This window comes from Sciurus vulgaris, assembly GCF_902686455.1.
Source record: "Sciurus vulgaris genome assembly, chromosome: 18".
Classification (NCBI taxonomy): domain Eukaryota; kingdom Metazoa; phylum Chordata; class Mammalia; order Rodentia; family Sciuridae; genus Sciurus; species Sciurus vulgaris.
The window spans coordinates 33,349,341-33,364,243 of record NC_136479.1 but is presented as its reverse complement, the minus strand read 5'-3'; the positions used below and the strand labels follow the sequence as shown (position 1 = coordinate 33,364,243).

Below are 14,903 nucleotides of genomic sequence, written 5' to 3'. Positions count from 1 at the left end.
CTGGGGAGCCCTGACTCTTCCAGAGACCTCAAACAACCCGGTGGAGGGCCTCCGCTTGGCTGTGGTGGAGATGAAAGCCTGGTTGGGACCCAGCCCCCACCCCCAACGTCGCCTGGGACCCAGTGAGGGGCTGGCGGGCTCCTACCTGTCCACTCCCTACCTCAACTCCTCGGCGCCGGCGCCGGGTGCCGCCCTCCCCTGCACACCCACTTCCCCGACTCCCAGCCCCGCCCAGGGGCCTGCCCAGACCAACTGACCCAAGAAGTTCAAAGATCAGTCCAAGAAGCCTAGAGACTTTTGAGGCTCCAGGTCCAAAGATCCATCTCCCCACTCCTCCACACACTTGCCACCAGCCAGAGTGCCCATACCTTCTTCATCTCTGGGTCCTGAAGTCCTGCTAGGATGAGCATCTCCACCGTCCTTCCGTCCCAGCCCCCGCTGCAGGTGAAAACCCTGCAGAAGCAGGCGCTGGAAGTCCTGGGTGCCTACCAGTATGTGCTGACTTTCATCTTCATGGGTGAGAGGACAGGGTGGGGCAGGCGCCGGAAGCCAGGGGAGAAGGGACCTGAGGGAGGATGGCCAGGTGGCTGGTCTGGATGCCTGAGGGCCAAAGGACAGGGAAAGGGCCAGAGGAGGTGGCCATGGCTTGATGTGGAAATGCTGGGATTGGGGGTGGGGTGGTGGGGAGGGGAGAGGCTGGACTTAATGGCCGAATTGCAGAAGCCAATCTGGTTTTCTTGGTCACCTTCTCCCAGGCCTGTTCTTCACCCTTCTTGTCTTCTATCTCCTCTTCACATCGCTCTGGTCCTTCTCTGTCCTCTACTTGGTGTGGCTCTACCTGGACTGGGACACACCCAACCGAGGTGAGCTGGGGAGAGGGGCCCAAGTGGTGAGAGGTGAGCTGGTGCTGCCAGGGACCCTGCCACCCCCATCTCCACCCTGCAGGTGGAAGGCGCTGCCTGTGGATGAGGAACTGGACTGTTTGGAAACAACAGAGAGATTATTTTCCAATCAAGGTGATGGGTCACCACCCAGAGGAGGGTCTCCTCCCACTCTCCACAACCGGTCCTGCCTCTTCACCCTTCCTATCCTGGAACCTGTGCCCTGCTGCCTAAGCTCAGGCAGTGGGGCTGGGGGCTAGCAGGGTGGGTCCCCCATGTCCTTGACCCCATCCTAGGACCTTGACCTCTGAAGCCTGTTGGGGGAAGGACACCTCTTCTTGGCTGGTGTCCCGCCTCCTCACCTTGCCCAATACCCCACAGCTAGTGAAAACAGCCGAGCTGCCCCCGGACCGGAACTATGTGCTAGGTTCCCACCCACATGGGATCATGGGTACGGGGATCTTCTGTAATTTCTCCACGGACAGCAACGACTTCTCCCGGCTCTTTCCCGGGCTTCAACCCCGGATAGCCGCACTGGCTGGCCTCTTCCGCCTTCCAGTCTTCCGAGAATACATCATGTTCAATGGTGAGCCTGAGGTTCAGGGGAGGAGGCACCCATGCCTGGGCCAAAGTGCCCCTTGCCAGCCCCAGAACTCCCCCATCACCAGGGCCCCCACGCAGGAGGGGGACCTGGCCCGGACATGGGCGTAGGGTTGCCGTGGGCACCAGTTGGGCAAGCTGGTGCGGGGCTGGGGGAGGTGGGGTTTTGTTTGTTTGTTTGTTTGTTTTTGGTGGTGCTGGGGATTGAACCCAGGGCCTAGTGCTTGCGAGGCAGGCACTCTACCAACTGAGCTATCTCCCCAGCCCAGGAGGTGGGGTTTTGAAGGGACAGAATGTGGGGTCACTCTTCCCATACTGGAGGGTGGGGTGAGGGGCTGGGGAGTCACCGGGAGGTGGTGATGGCTCTGGCCGCTCGTGTCCACAGGAGTGTGTCCCGTGAGCCGCCAGAGCCTGGACTTCATCCTCTCCCAGCCCCAGCCTGGGCAGGCGGTGGTCATCCTGATCGGGGGTGCCCAGGAGGCCCTGCATGCGGTCCCAGGGGAGCACTGCATCACACTCAGGAAACGCAAAGGCTTTGTGCGCCTGGCCCTGAGGCATGGGTGAGTGACCAGCGGGAGCCCCTGGTCGTCCGAAGGACCCCATGCTTCCTCAGCCCCTGACATCCAGGTCCCTGTAGCTGAAGGTCATGTCCCAAATCTGGAGGCTCCTTCAGCCCTTTTTCTCTCCCAGTGCTGTTCTGATACCCCGGGCTGCCCCCTGCGAGTCGGGCTGGGTCATAGTGCAAGTGGAGGGGCCCTGTGGCTCAGAAGCCCTAACCTGTCTCAAAGGTCAGACCCCGGGCTTTTTCTTTACCTGTGAACAGGGAGGGATGTTGCTCCAGGTCGTAGACATAAAGACCAAAGGGGAAAGTGCCTATGAGAAGGCCCACCCCACAGTCACATGTCATGAAACGTGAGCCCTTTCTTCTAACTCATTCTTTGCAGTCACTTGCTTCAGAAGGCCCTGGAAAGTGGCCTCAGGAAGCATGGCGAGGGCCTTGCAGACCCTCAAGGTGCTGACCTGGGAGCTGTCCGGGAGCTTGAACACCACCCCTGGGACAGTCAGCTTTCCATTGCTGTGACAAATTATCACTGAGATAATCAACTTGTAAAGAGAAAAGAAAAGAATATCTGGGCTCACAGTTTTAGAGTTTTCAGTCCGTGATAGGTTGACTCCACTGCTGTGGGCTAGTGGCAAGGTAGCGCATCATGGCAGAAATGTGTCGGGGGACAAAACCACTTGCCTTGTGCAGACACCAGAAAGAGAAAGGGAGAGGAAGAGCTTAGAGTCCTCTATCTCCTTCAAGGCCACCCCCAGGACCAGGCCTCCCCACCTCTCAGCAGCATGCTCTGGGGATGGAGTCTGTCACACCCGGGCCTTTGGGAGACCCCTTCCCGCTCTTGCCACCCTCCCCAGGGCCTCCCTGGTCCCCGTGTATTCCTTTGGGGAGAATGACATCTTCAGACTGAAGGCCTTTGCCACGGACTCCTGGCAGCACCTGTGCCAGGTGACCTTCAAGAGGCTCCTGGGCTTTTCTCCCTGCATCTTCTGGGGCCGCGGCCTCTTCTCGGCCAGCTCCTGGGGGCTGCTGCCCTTTGCAGTGCCCATCACCACCGTGGGTGAGTGCCATGTGCAGGGAAGGGTGGCCGTGGCTGCGTGGGCAGCGGAGGCCCCTTGCTCACCGGGATCCCCCTCCCTGCAGTGGGCCAGCCCATCCCCGTGCCCCAGTGCCCCAGCCCCACGGAGAAACAGGTGGACCACTACCACAGGCTCTTCATCGAGGCTCTGGAGCAGCTGTTTGAGGACCACAAGGGACGCTGTGGTGTCCCTGCATCTACCCGGCTCACCATCCTCTAACCCTGGCCTTGGCCTCCCTGTGGAGTCCTGCTGAGCCCTGAGCCCCGGGCGCAGACGCCTCCACCTCCTGCCACGCTCTGTCCCCCAATAAATGCCAGTTCTGGAAGCAAGCGTGTCCAGTTTTGTGACCCTTCCCCGTGGGCTGCACAGCCACCATCTTCCAAGCTCAGACACTGGATTCTCCTCCCGGATCGGGTTGGGGGTGGGGGGTTGACTCTGCTGTGTGACCTTGGATAAGTCTCTCAACTTTGCTGACCCCCTCTGTAAATAAGGACATTTGCTCAGCTAAGAGCTGTCAGGCATCAGGACAGCACTGGAGCTGGAGGCTGCGTGGGGAGATAGCTTTGAAGGGTGAGCAGGATTTAGGGAGAGGGAGAAGTCAGGGTGTGTGGGGGGATATCATGAGCAGAACTGAGCATGCAAGGGCACCTGGGAGCGTGGAGGCGTGGGATGACCCCTGGGTCGAGGGACAGAACCAGGCATGGAGCTTGCTTCTAGAGTTCCTTGGGAGCTGTGGCTCAGGTGAAGCCAGGATTTAATTTCGCTGTGCTTTGTTCTCCTGCAGAGCGTTAGGCTCAGTGGTATGGACTGTGAAGGTCAAACGAATTAAGGTTTAAGGTCCGAGAACAGAGACAGGCATACAAAAAGAGCCAGTGAATTTTCTCTCATCCTTATAACCATCACCATGAAGGCTCTATGGTCTAGCCAGGTGTGGTGGCACATGCCTGTATCCCAGCAACTCAGGAGGCTGAGGCAGGAGGACCACAAGTTCAAGGTCAGCCTGGGCAACTTAGTGAAATCCTGTCTCAAAATAAAAAAGCAGCTGGGGATGTAGCTCAGTGGTACAGTGCCCCTGGGTTCAATCCCCAGTATCACAAAAACAAACAAACAAACAAATCCTTCATGGTTTATGAGTCCTTGCGTGGCCTCAGCATCTGCTAATAGTTTTCTTTCTTTGTACCAGGGATTTAATGCAGGGGTACCTAACCACTGAGCCACATTCCCAGCCCCATCTTATTTTGAAACGGAGTCTCACTAAGTTGCTTAAGGTCTTGCTAAGTTGCTGAGGCTGGCCTCGAACATGCAATCCTCCTGCCTCAGCCTCCCGAGTTGCTGGAATTGTAGGTATGCAACGCGGCTCCCGGCTATCAACTTTTGTCGGTCCTATTTGCTGACTGGCTTTGTGCGGGTAGCCAGGTCTAAATCAAGAATGACTTGTTGGAATGTAATCAGAACTGTAACTTGGTTTACTGTCCTCTAATATGTATTCATGGAAGAATTTCCCCTTGTCCCTGGCTGGGGATCTGGCAGGTCCCTGACTCATCTGCTCATCCTCAGGCACTAAGTTCTACGTTCACTTTCAGCTGGTGCTGAGAAGCGATCAGGATCAGTGGAGGTGGTCACCAACACTCCGATCTTCACCCAGAGCTGGCTGCCAGGAGGGACAGCTGGAAAGGCGTGGAGTTGATGACTTCCTCTCTTCCCCGGCCGACTGCCATTACCAGCCCCACCTGTGGTTGGCATGTGGGGGGAGATGGAGAAAGGCAGCCAGAAAGTTCTCAGCAAACACAAGATCGCCCGTCTCCTCTGGGCCTCCAGATCTCGAAGGCTGATTTCTTCTCTTCATGGATTCTTTTCTTTTCTTGTTCTTCTCCCCAACCCGTTTGTGTGTGGTACTGGGGGTTGAACCCAGGGCCCAGTGCTTGCCAGGCAAGCCCTCTGCCATTGAGCTGTGCCGGAGCCCCTTCTAGGGGACATTCATGGATTCTTCGGAGGCCTCCCTATAAGGTTTCTCTGGTGGCTCTGGGGCCATCCTTTTTCTTCCAGGTTAGCAGCCAGTCAGTCCAGATTTTGGGGCTGTACCAACTTTTTATCTTTTTTTTTTTTTTTTCATACTGGGGATTGAACCCAGGGGCACTCAACCCCTGAGCTGCATCCCCAGCCCTTTTTTGTATTTTATTTAGAGACAGAGTCTCGTTGAGTTGCTTACGGCCTCATTAAGTTGCTGAGGCTGGCTTTGAACTCATGATCCTCCTACCTCAGCCTCCTGAGCCTCTGGGATTAAGAGTGCCTGGCTGTACCAAGCTCCTTGAGTCTTGGGGCCTCTGTTGCTGATCTTGTCAGGGTAAGTGTGGCCCTGGAGGCAGGCCTCATAGCACTCTGACATCTCCTTTATCTCCAAAATGATCCCTTCCATGGGTAAGGGGCTCAAGGGTCACTTCTCAACCATCTGCTGTGAGTATACTGCCAGTGGTCTTGACTGGCTTCTTTGGGAAGCGGGGCCCACTTACTGTACAAGTTGGGCATCCGTAATCCAAAAATTTGGATCCCAAATGCTCTCAGATTGAAACTCTCCAACTGTGGACATAACAATATGGATGGAAAATTCCACTCCAACCTCATGCGTGGGGGTCAGAGTCAAAAGACAGCTACACTAAAAATCATTTATAAAATTACCTGTAGGCTATGTGTCGAAGATGTCTGTGAAATGTAATTTTGTTTAGACTTGGGTCTCATCCCCGGGATACCTCACATGCACATGCAAAATTCCAAATTTTTTTTAAAAATCTGAAATCCCAAACACTTCACATCCCAAGCATCTTAGCTAAGGGAGACTCCGACTGTACCCTTATGCCTCAGCTTAATGTAGACTGTAGTGCTTTTCCTCTTGTGCGTTTCTCTGGGCTTTTCTCCCTAGGGACAGAGGCACCAAGTTCAAGGGAAAACTGGCCACCAAAGGCCACAGGGGGCTGTGGAGGTTAGGTCCCGTGGGCCTTCTGCCAAGCTCCCTGACCTTCCTTCTCTTCCCATGAGCTGGGGGTGCCTCTCTCCAGGGAGGCGGGTAGGTGAAGAATGGGGTCTTTGAACTGCAGCAATGCTCACCGCTAGACCACCCCTGCAGAATGGGGTCTTCATATGGGCCTGGAGGGACTGGAGAGTGGAAGGGACTTCACTTCCTGGCAGGCCCTCTCGGCAATCCAGGACCAAGGAGTCCTGGGTGTGGGGTATGGAGAGGGACTGGCTGGAGGTGGGAGAGGACCAGAAGCCGCGTGGTCCAGCTGAGAGAAAGAAGACCGGTCTGTCCAGTAGGGGAAGAGGGGTTGCTTCTGGAGACAGAGGTCGGCTCCTAAGGCAGAAGCTGCTCCTGGGTACCTGTGAAGCCAGTTGGGCAAGTTGATCAGGGAAGGACCCGGGGTCTGCTCTGGGTACAGGGGAAGAAGCAGGCAGGGAAGTCATCTCCATGTGGAGGCGTGGGGGTGGGGAGAGAGAGGACTGCAGGAAGCAGAGGGTGCTGGTGGAACCCAGATGAGGCTGGCTCTGGGGCACATGGTGTCCCCACGCGGGTGCTAGGATGGGCACTGCCAAGGATTGTGGAAAGACTGGGGCCAAGGAGACAGCCTGGACAACACAGGCCTGACTCACCCTTAGGATCCTCCTGGGGCCCCTTCAGCAGGACGAGTACCACATCCCCGTTCATCTCGCCAGCGTGGCCAGCATGGCCACTGGCACCAGGTTGCCCGTGTCCTCTCCTCTACACTGCCAACCTTCGTCTGCCCGTGTGGCCCCCCTGTGCCTCCCCAGCATGCTCTGCTTCCAGGATCCGATCCCAGCCTGGCCGAGGGTGAAGGTGGTCTGGTCCCCACTTCCTTCCATGTCATCTTGGATGGGATGTGGTCTGAGGGGCTCGAGCTCCTACAGAGAAGAATGGAGGATCCACGTGCTGGATCCAAGTCTCACAGCTCCACCTGTCTGTCTGGACACCGGACCTCCATGTCAGCACCAGGGCGCCAGCCTGCAGGACAGGAGCCAGGCAAAGCTCTCAGAAAGGCCTTTTGAAGATGCGCCTCAGTCTCAGTCCGCCATTGCCCACCAGCTGCCACCGTCAAGGTCTCACTTGGCACTGAACCCTCAGAGGCTGTCAGTCTGGTCACTGAGCTGGGTGTGGCTGATGAGTCAGGCCTTAGACCCTGTCAGGAATCCAGACTGTAACCCTGAGCGGCTCCAGCCCAGGCCTGGGGACAGGGTATGGTCCCCACTGGTTCCAGCCTGCAGGGCCCAACTTTAGAAACGTGCCCCGGGGCTGCTCCGGGTCTGTGACAATGGATATTTACGGGGGGAAGAAACAGGGACAGTAAAGTGGAAGCACAGAAGCCCAGGGAAGATAATCGAGGCATAAAGGGAAAAGGTTAATTTCGGCTCATGGTTTTGGGGGTTCCAATCAATGATCAGTTGTCCCTGTTACCTGGCACCTGTGAGTCAGCACATGGCCTCAGGAGAATCTGGTGAATCGGAACTGCGCCTCCCATGACCAGGAAGCTGAAGAGGGGCGGAGGAAGGGGCTGGGGTCCTCCACCCCCTTCAAGGGCACGCCCCCAGGGGCCCAACAACTTCGCACGAGGCTCTACCTCTCAAAGGCTCCACCACCCAAAAGGACCCTGTGCGTGCACTTGGGGGCTGCACCCTCCAGAGGTGGTCTCTGGGCAAATTAGAAAAAGAATGCTGTAGTCGGGCACGTTGGTGCACGCCTGTAATCCCAGCAGCTCCAGAAGCCGAGGCAGGAGGATCGTGAGTTCAAAGCCAGCCTCAGCAACTTAAACCAAGGCCCAAAAGAACTCAGTGAGACCCTGTCTCTGAATTTTAAAAAAACTTTTTAAAAAGGGCTGGGGATGGGCTGGGGCCAGGACTCAGTGGCAGAACGCTTGCCTAGCATGTGTGAGGCCCTGAATTTGATTCTCAGCACTGCATGTGAATAAATAAAATAAAGGTCCATTGACAACTAAAAAAATTTTTATTAAAAAAGGCGACGGGGCTGGGAATGTGGCTCAGGGGTGAAGTGCCCCCCCCCCCCCCCCCACCGACCGCTGGGTTCATCCCTCGATGTGCTGGGTGGTGGCAAGCATTCCCTGTGGGATCTCCTCCCGGGGAAGTGCAGATGCCAGGTGCGCAGAGAGGCGGTGCTGGAGACTAGATTGCCCCAAGGTACTGGTTCTGAGTTTTCTCTCCTCTTCAAGAGGCCTGGGCCCCAGAGCTCAGGACTATGCAGAAGCTTCCTTGTGCCATCTCTCCGCCCATATAGATGGACAGGACCTCCCAAGGCTCTGTGATTTCTCCTTACCATCTGGAAGAGTCTAACTTGAGTACAGGAATTAAAGAAGCAGTATGAGCTCCGCTGGTCACCGGGCCTCAGGGCGAGTTCTCTCCTGCCATCCTCCATGTGACCACCAGAGGGCGGTCTCTACACACAAGGCAAATCGGTACGGCTCAGGCTTGGAAACCCTTCCCTGGCTGGGGAGCCCCAGGGCACAGGATGGGTTCACCGTGCAGCCAAGGCTGCGTGTTCTGGCGGAGCAGGCTACTGCTCAGCCCTGGACGTTGGTCAGGCTCTTCCCTCCTGCCCCTCTGTCTACAGATTCATCTTCCATCCACCACACCTTCCCTGACCTGCCAACATGCCAAATGAGTCAGGGCCCTCTGTTGCTTGTTCATAGCTCTTCCTAAAGACCTCTTGTGATGCTTCTGTGTTGCTTTCAAACACCTGTCTGTCCAACCCGGGGTCCATAAGAACAGTAACTGCATTGGATCGCAATGCATTAAACATGTTTCAATCCCTGACTTCACGATGCTACTAAAAAGAATAGCTGATCACTCCTGAAGGGTCCTGAGCAACCAACACAATTCTGAAAACTAGCAAAAGGAAGCATTGAACTATTCATCTTGTCTTTCCTTCTCAACTATGTCTCAGGGTAGTTACAGTAAAGAAGGACACGTGTTCTTTCTGGAAGTATTGCAGTTACTAATAAATAAAAGAAGACAAAATAATATAATAGTACCACTTTCCAACCCCTGATAAATTGTTGGGGCCAGGTGCAGTGGCACATGCCTGTAATCCTAGCAACTTTGGAGGCCGAGGCAGGAGGATCTCAAGTTCAAGGCCAGCTTGGGGAATTTAGTGAGACCCTGTCTCAAAATAAAAAATGAAAAGGGCTGGGGATGGAGCTCAGGAGTAGAGGACCTCTGCTTTTGATCCCCAGTACTGAAAAAAATGTAATATAAATTATATATATATATATATATATTTTTTTTTTTTTTTTTTTTTTGCAGTGCTAGGGATTGAACCCAGGGCCTTGTGCTTGCAAGACAAGCACTCTACCAACTGAGCTATCTCCCCAGCCCCATATATTTTTAAAACTGGAGTTGTCTTTTTTTAATTTATTTTTTGTTTTTTCTATTTAGATATCCATGATAGCAGGATGCATCTTAATTCCTTGTACACAAATGGAGTACAACTTTTCATTTCTCTGGATGTACGGAGTTAAGTCTTGATAATCCATGTCTGATAAGATTCCATCAAGATAACTAGCCCCTGATTGAAAAATGCAATACCACCTATGAGATTCTTTCCCCAAAAAACAATGTAATGTGAGCCACGTGTATAATTTAAACTTTTCTAGTAGTCACCACTTAAAAAGAAATAGGTGGAATTGATTTTAATAACACGTTTTATCTAGCCTAATATATCCAAAATATTATTTCAATATGTGATCAATGTAAAATTGTAATAGAGATATTTTTCTTTTTTTTTGTACTGGGGATTGAACCCAGAGGCACTTTACCACTGAGTCATATCCCCGGTCCATTTTTTTTGCGGGGGAGGTACCAGGATTGAACTCAAGGGCACTTGACCACTGAGCCACATCCCCAGCCCTATTTTATATTTTATTTAGAGACAGATGTCACTGAGTTGCTTAGAGCCTTGCTTTTGCTGAGGCTGGCCTTGAACTCGCCATCCTCCTACCTCAGCCTCCCAAGTCACTGGGATCACAGGCCTGTGCCTCTGCACCTAGCTTTCCCAGTTCTTTTTATGGTTTTAGTTTGAGACAGGGTCTTGCTAAGTTGCTGAGGCTGGCCTCAAACTTGTGATTCTCCTGTCCTAGCCTCTCGAGTCCCTGGAATTACAGGTGTGCACCACTACACCCAGATTTTAGATTCTTTTTAAACCAGGTTTTTAAAATCTGGTTTGTAATTTACACGGGCAATGCATTTCAGTATAGATGCTAAACATCTGTTGGAAATACTTGATCACAGTCTTGGTCTATTTGGGTTTCTATAACAAAATACCATAGAGTAGATGGTTTATAAACAACAGAACTTGATTTCTTATGGTTCTGGAGTCTGAAATCTAGGATCAGGGGACCACCAGATTGAGTGTCTGGTGAGGGTCCTCTTCCAACACCTACTCACCTAACCTTCCGCAGTGGGAGGGGAACAAGTGTGACTCTTGGGTCTCTTTTATCAGGGTACTAATCCCATTGGTGAGGGCTCGGCCCACAGGACCCCATCACCTCCCAAAGCCCTCTCCTGACATCTTCCTCTTCACAGTGAAGATTTCCGCATGAATTTGGGGAGGACGTAAACATTCAGACCATCTGGATATGTACACAGAATATGCTAAATTCACAATCAAAAAGGAAAATTCACCATTGATGAAGTTATCCTGAACATTCCTGAAAGTTTTCCAATAACTAAAATCAGTGACCTCTTTTAAAAATTTCAATTAGTTAAAGTTGGCTTAAAGGTTCAGTCCCTTGGTTGTACCACACATTTCAGGGGCTCAATAGTCACGTGTGGCTAATGGCCACCGTAATGGACAGCACAGTCCACAGCACAAACAGGGAAGAGAAATGTGTGTAGGGACATCCTGGGGGCGTGGCCAGACCGCGCAGGCGGGGCGGGGCGGATGCAGCTGGGTACTTACCTAGTGTGCTTGACAGCTGGGGTTCTGTCCCCAGCACTACAAAAAAGACAAATGTGGGAAGATTTACAGGACAAATCATCTTATTTCTACAACAAAGTTGGGGAAAAAAGACACAGGGACTGGGGATGTAGCTCAGTGGTAGAGCTTGTGCTCTCTGAGTGGGGGGGGAGAGGTGGGGTTAGAAAAGGAAAAAGTAGACTAATAGAAACCTAAAATAAATATCAACTGTGTCAATTACCTGTTAATTTGTAACAACTTAACTGCCAATCCAGAAGCTTAAAGCAACAAACATATATTGTTGCAGTTTCTGGGGGTCAGGAATTGGGAGGGGCTCACTGGGAGTTCTGATGCCATTATGCAGTTGCCCAAAGCTGAGATGGTCTGCAGGCTCCCGAGGAGCACCCGGGGCCAAAGGTTCCACTACCAAGTTCTCTCATGTAGTTACTGAGGAACTGAGTTCTTAGGGTTGGACTGAGACCTCAGTTCCTTGACAGGGGGGACCTCCCCTCAGGCTGGGTTTCTCCACAAAGAAGGTGGTTTCCCCAGAGCCGAAGAAATGACAGAGACAGGACAGAGAGTCAGAGATAGAAAGAGACAAAAGGCAGAGACAGAGAGGGAAGCCGTCTTATTTTGTGTTGCTATAACAAAATATAGGATGCTGGCTACTTTGTAAAGACCAAAGGTTCATTTAGCTCATAGTTCTGAAGGTTTAAGAGCCTGGTGCCAAGAACTTATCTGCTCTGGTGAGGACCACATGGAGAACAGCATCACCACGGTGGGAGCATGTGCAGAAGATTCAGGGGAACTCATTCTCCAGGGTTCTGACGCAGACCCGGGAGACTGATCTGCTCCCTTGAGACAGCATTAACCCATTCGTGAGGGTTGAGCCCCAGTGACCTTCCATGAGGTCCCACCTCTTAGAAGCCAACCTGCTCTACAGGAACACACTGGAGACTGACTGCTTCCAGCACATGGCCATCGGGAGACAAGCTACATGCAAACCAAGGCAGATGCCAACACAAAACTGCAGCCTTTCAGTCTAGAAGTGACTGCATCCATCCACCTGATGCCGTTGGTCACACAGACCCACTCAGGTACAACGTGGAAGGGGGCCGTACAGGGGTGTGAATATAGGAGGCAGGATCACGGGGCCATCCCAGACACTGCCCACCACATCCCCAACCCCAATGTCTAGTGTCATTTGGATCCCGACGTAAAGGGACAACACCTTTTAAATGGCATTTATACGGTGTTTGAACACTTGCTTGTTATTGGTGTAATAATGATATTAAAGTTATCTATCTTTAAAGGTCCTTAGCTTTTAGAAACACATACAAAATATTTACCAGTGAAATGATAGGATATGTAGAAATTATTTCAAGGTATTAGGATGGGCTGGAGTTATGGTTCAGTGGTAGAGCGCTTGCCTGGCATGTGTGAGGCACTGAGTTCGATTTCAAGCACCACATACAAATAAAATAAAAGTCCATCGACAACTAAATATATATAATACACACACACATATAAATAGATAGATAGATATTAGAGGAGGTAGAAAGTAGCTTGAATATACAGATTAAGCAATATCAGTCAGGCATGGATAATTACTGAAGTCGATTTTCTCTCTACCCAATTGGGTAACTTTAGATAGATGGTAAATCTGGACTTGCTGTTCCCACCCTCAGACTGTAACATTCACTCATTCATTCATAGCACTCAATGAGCACCTACTATGTGCCAGGATCAAAGGTAGCAGAGGTATAGAGATAACTGTGACATCATCCTGGTTGAAAGAGTTCATGGCCAAGCTCCATGGTTTTCCATTTCTCTGTCCCTGATTCATGAACCTCCCGTGGGTGATCCTAGCATCTGAGTTCCGACTGCAGAGTAAAGAAGAGAGGCTTCTACTGTGCCTGGATTCCAAAGAACAAGCTGCAAGGCATCCCGCTTGAGAATTACAGCTCCAGTTGGCTAGATAACGGTTCCTACCATTAACTGAATCTCCGTGCCAGAGACGCTGTGCCAGGCACTTCACATACATATCTGATTCAGTCCTTACTGGACGTCAAGGGCTCGTCCTCGTTACAACTGAGGAAGCTGCATCATGACTCACCGGCCAATGTGTGGCATCTGTGTACAGCCTGCCTTCTGGGATGATCTGGATGATTCCTTTAAGTGCTATAATTCTGAGTAAGGCTCCTAGTTACTCTCCAGCTGTGTCTTTGGGCCAGTTATTTAACCCTTTAAACTTCGATCTCCTTTGTTATCTGCAAAATCAAATGTTTGTGAAGATTGTAAGGAAATGAACTATCCAGCTCAGTTCCTGTAAAGCATCCTGGTCTTTTATTTTGTTCCTCTTTCTAAGTACAAATGTGGTGAAGAGAGCTGAAGACAGACCGAAAGACAGTCAAGATTTGACTCCTGGGGATGGGAATTGCTCAACTAGAGGAGGGGTCGCTGGATGAAGATAGATGAGGGAGAAACACAGGCTCAGCTTAAGACTCACAGCTGGAGAGTGGCAGGAGAACCAAAAATCTGGAGAAGGAAACTCTGGTCCCCAGAATCTCAGGATGCAGGGATCTTCAGAAGCCTGGGGATGCAGGGTCAAGTTGGGGGATGAAGAGGGCATTTAGCAGAGGGCAGGCCAAATTGAAGAGACGGGGCTGGGGCTGGGGAGCAGCTTAGTGATAGCATGCTCACCCAGCAGGCATGAGGCCCTGGGTTTGATGATCCTCAGCAGGGCGGCTTGGGGAGAAAGAAGGGGAGAGAGAAGGAGAAGGGGAGTAGGACGAGGGGGATCCCCTTTTCCATCCACTGATGATAGAGCATATCTGGTCCAGAAAGGGGACAAACAATTGGCTCTCCCAAACAAAAGACTGAAATAAACCAGCACCAAGGGTAAAAATCCAACATGCAGGACCCGAAGGTAAGTGTGCAAAGTGCATTTACAAAATTCGGAGGAGCTAAAGGACACCTCCGGAATCCACAGCACCAATACTCACTTTATGGTTTCAAAGAACTTTCCCATAGCTTGTCTCATGGAACCTCTAATGGGTGAGAAGGCAGTGAGATCTGGACTTGGAGTCAGAGGACCTGATGGTGTCCCTTACCAGCTTTGGGATCGTGCTAGTCAGATTTCCATTACTGTAACAAAATACCCAAGATAAACTACTTAAAAAGGGGAAAGGTTGGGCTGCGGCTATAGCTCAGTTAGTAGAGTGCTTGTCTTGCATGCACAAGGCCCTGGTTTCAATCCCTAGCACTAAAAAAAAAAAAAAAAAAAAAAAAAAAGAGGAAAGGTTTATTTTTGGCTCACAGTTTCAAAGGTTTCCATTTGTGGTTGCTTGGCCCTGTTGCTTTGGGTCTGTGGCAGCACAGGGATGACTTGGCAGGAGCATGTGGTAGAGAAGATCTGCTCTCTTGGGCTGGGGTTGTGGCTCAGAGGTAGAGCACTTGCCTAGCACATTTAAGGCACTGAGTTTGAGTCTCAGCACCACATATAAATAAATGAATAAAATAAAGGTCTATCAACAACTAAAAAAATTTTTTTAAAAAAGAGAAAAGATCTGCTTTCTTCATGGTGACTGGGAGCAAAGAAAGAGAGGAAGAAAACAGGGTCCCAATATCCCCTTCAAGGGCATGGCCCTAATGGCATAACTTCTTGCCACTAAGCCCACCTTCTAAAGTTTCTACCATCTCCCAGTAGCATCCCAGGCTGGAGACCAAGCACTGACTCTGGGGGACATTTCAGATGGAAACGATGGAAGGCATTTGACCCAAGTTGCCGAACCTCTCAGAACTTACTTTCC

The 14,903-nt window shown here is 51.6% G+C and overlaps 1 protein-coding gene and 1 long non-coding RNA gene across 2 annotated transcripts; one reads left to right on the top strand and one right to left on the bottom strand.

Moving 5' to 3' along the window:
• The first annotated feature begins 131 nt into the window (after nt 1-131).
• MOGAT3 (monoacylglycerol O-acyltransferase 3) lies at nt 132-3,500 on the top strand. Its single transcript, XM_079121824.1, has 7 exons — nt 132-517; nt 756-863; nt 946-1,016; nt 1,263-1,467; nt 1,867-2,041; nt 2,898-3,100; nt 3,184-3,500. The coding sequence occupies exons 1-7, from the start codon at nt 403-405 to the stop codon at nt 3,336-3,338; spliced, it is 1,032 nt and encodes a 343-aa protein (XP_078977950.1). The 5' UTR covers nt 132-402; the 3' UTR covers nt 3,339-3,500.
• Nucleotides 3,501-12,627: 9,127 nt separating this feature from the next.
• LOC306650096 lies at nt 12,628-14,566 on the bottom strand. Its single transcript, XR_013760804.1, has 3 exons — nt 14,411-14,566; nt 14,097-14,238; nt 12,628-13,361 (listed from the first exon to the last, which is right to left on the bottom strand). It is a non-coding gene; the product is annotated as an uncharacterized lncRNA (long non-coding RNA).
• Between the last annotated feature and the right edge of the window lie 337 nt (nt 14,567-14,903).

Excerpts from the sequence above, each read along its gene's own strand:
- MOGAT3 (XM_079121824.1), top strand. The coding sequence starts at position 403 with ATGAGCATCTCCACCGTCCTTCCGTCCCAGCCCCCGCTGCAGGTGAAA. Across the intron at positions 1,468-1,866 it reads AGAATACATCATGTTCAATG|GAGTGTGTCCCGTGAGCCGC; the intron begins GTGAGCCTGAGG and ends TCGTGTCCACAG. Across the intron at positions 3,101-3,183 it reads AGTGCCCATCACCACCGTGG|TGGGCCAGCCCATCCCCGTG; the intron begins GTGAGTGCCATG and ends CCCTCCCTGCAG.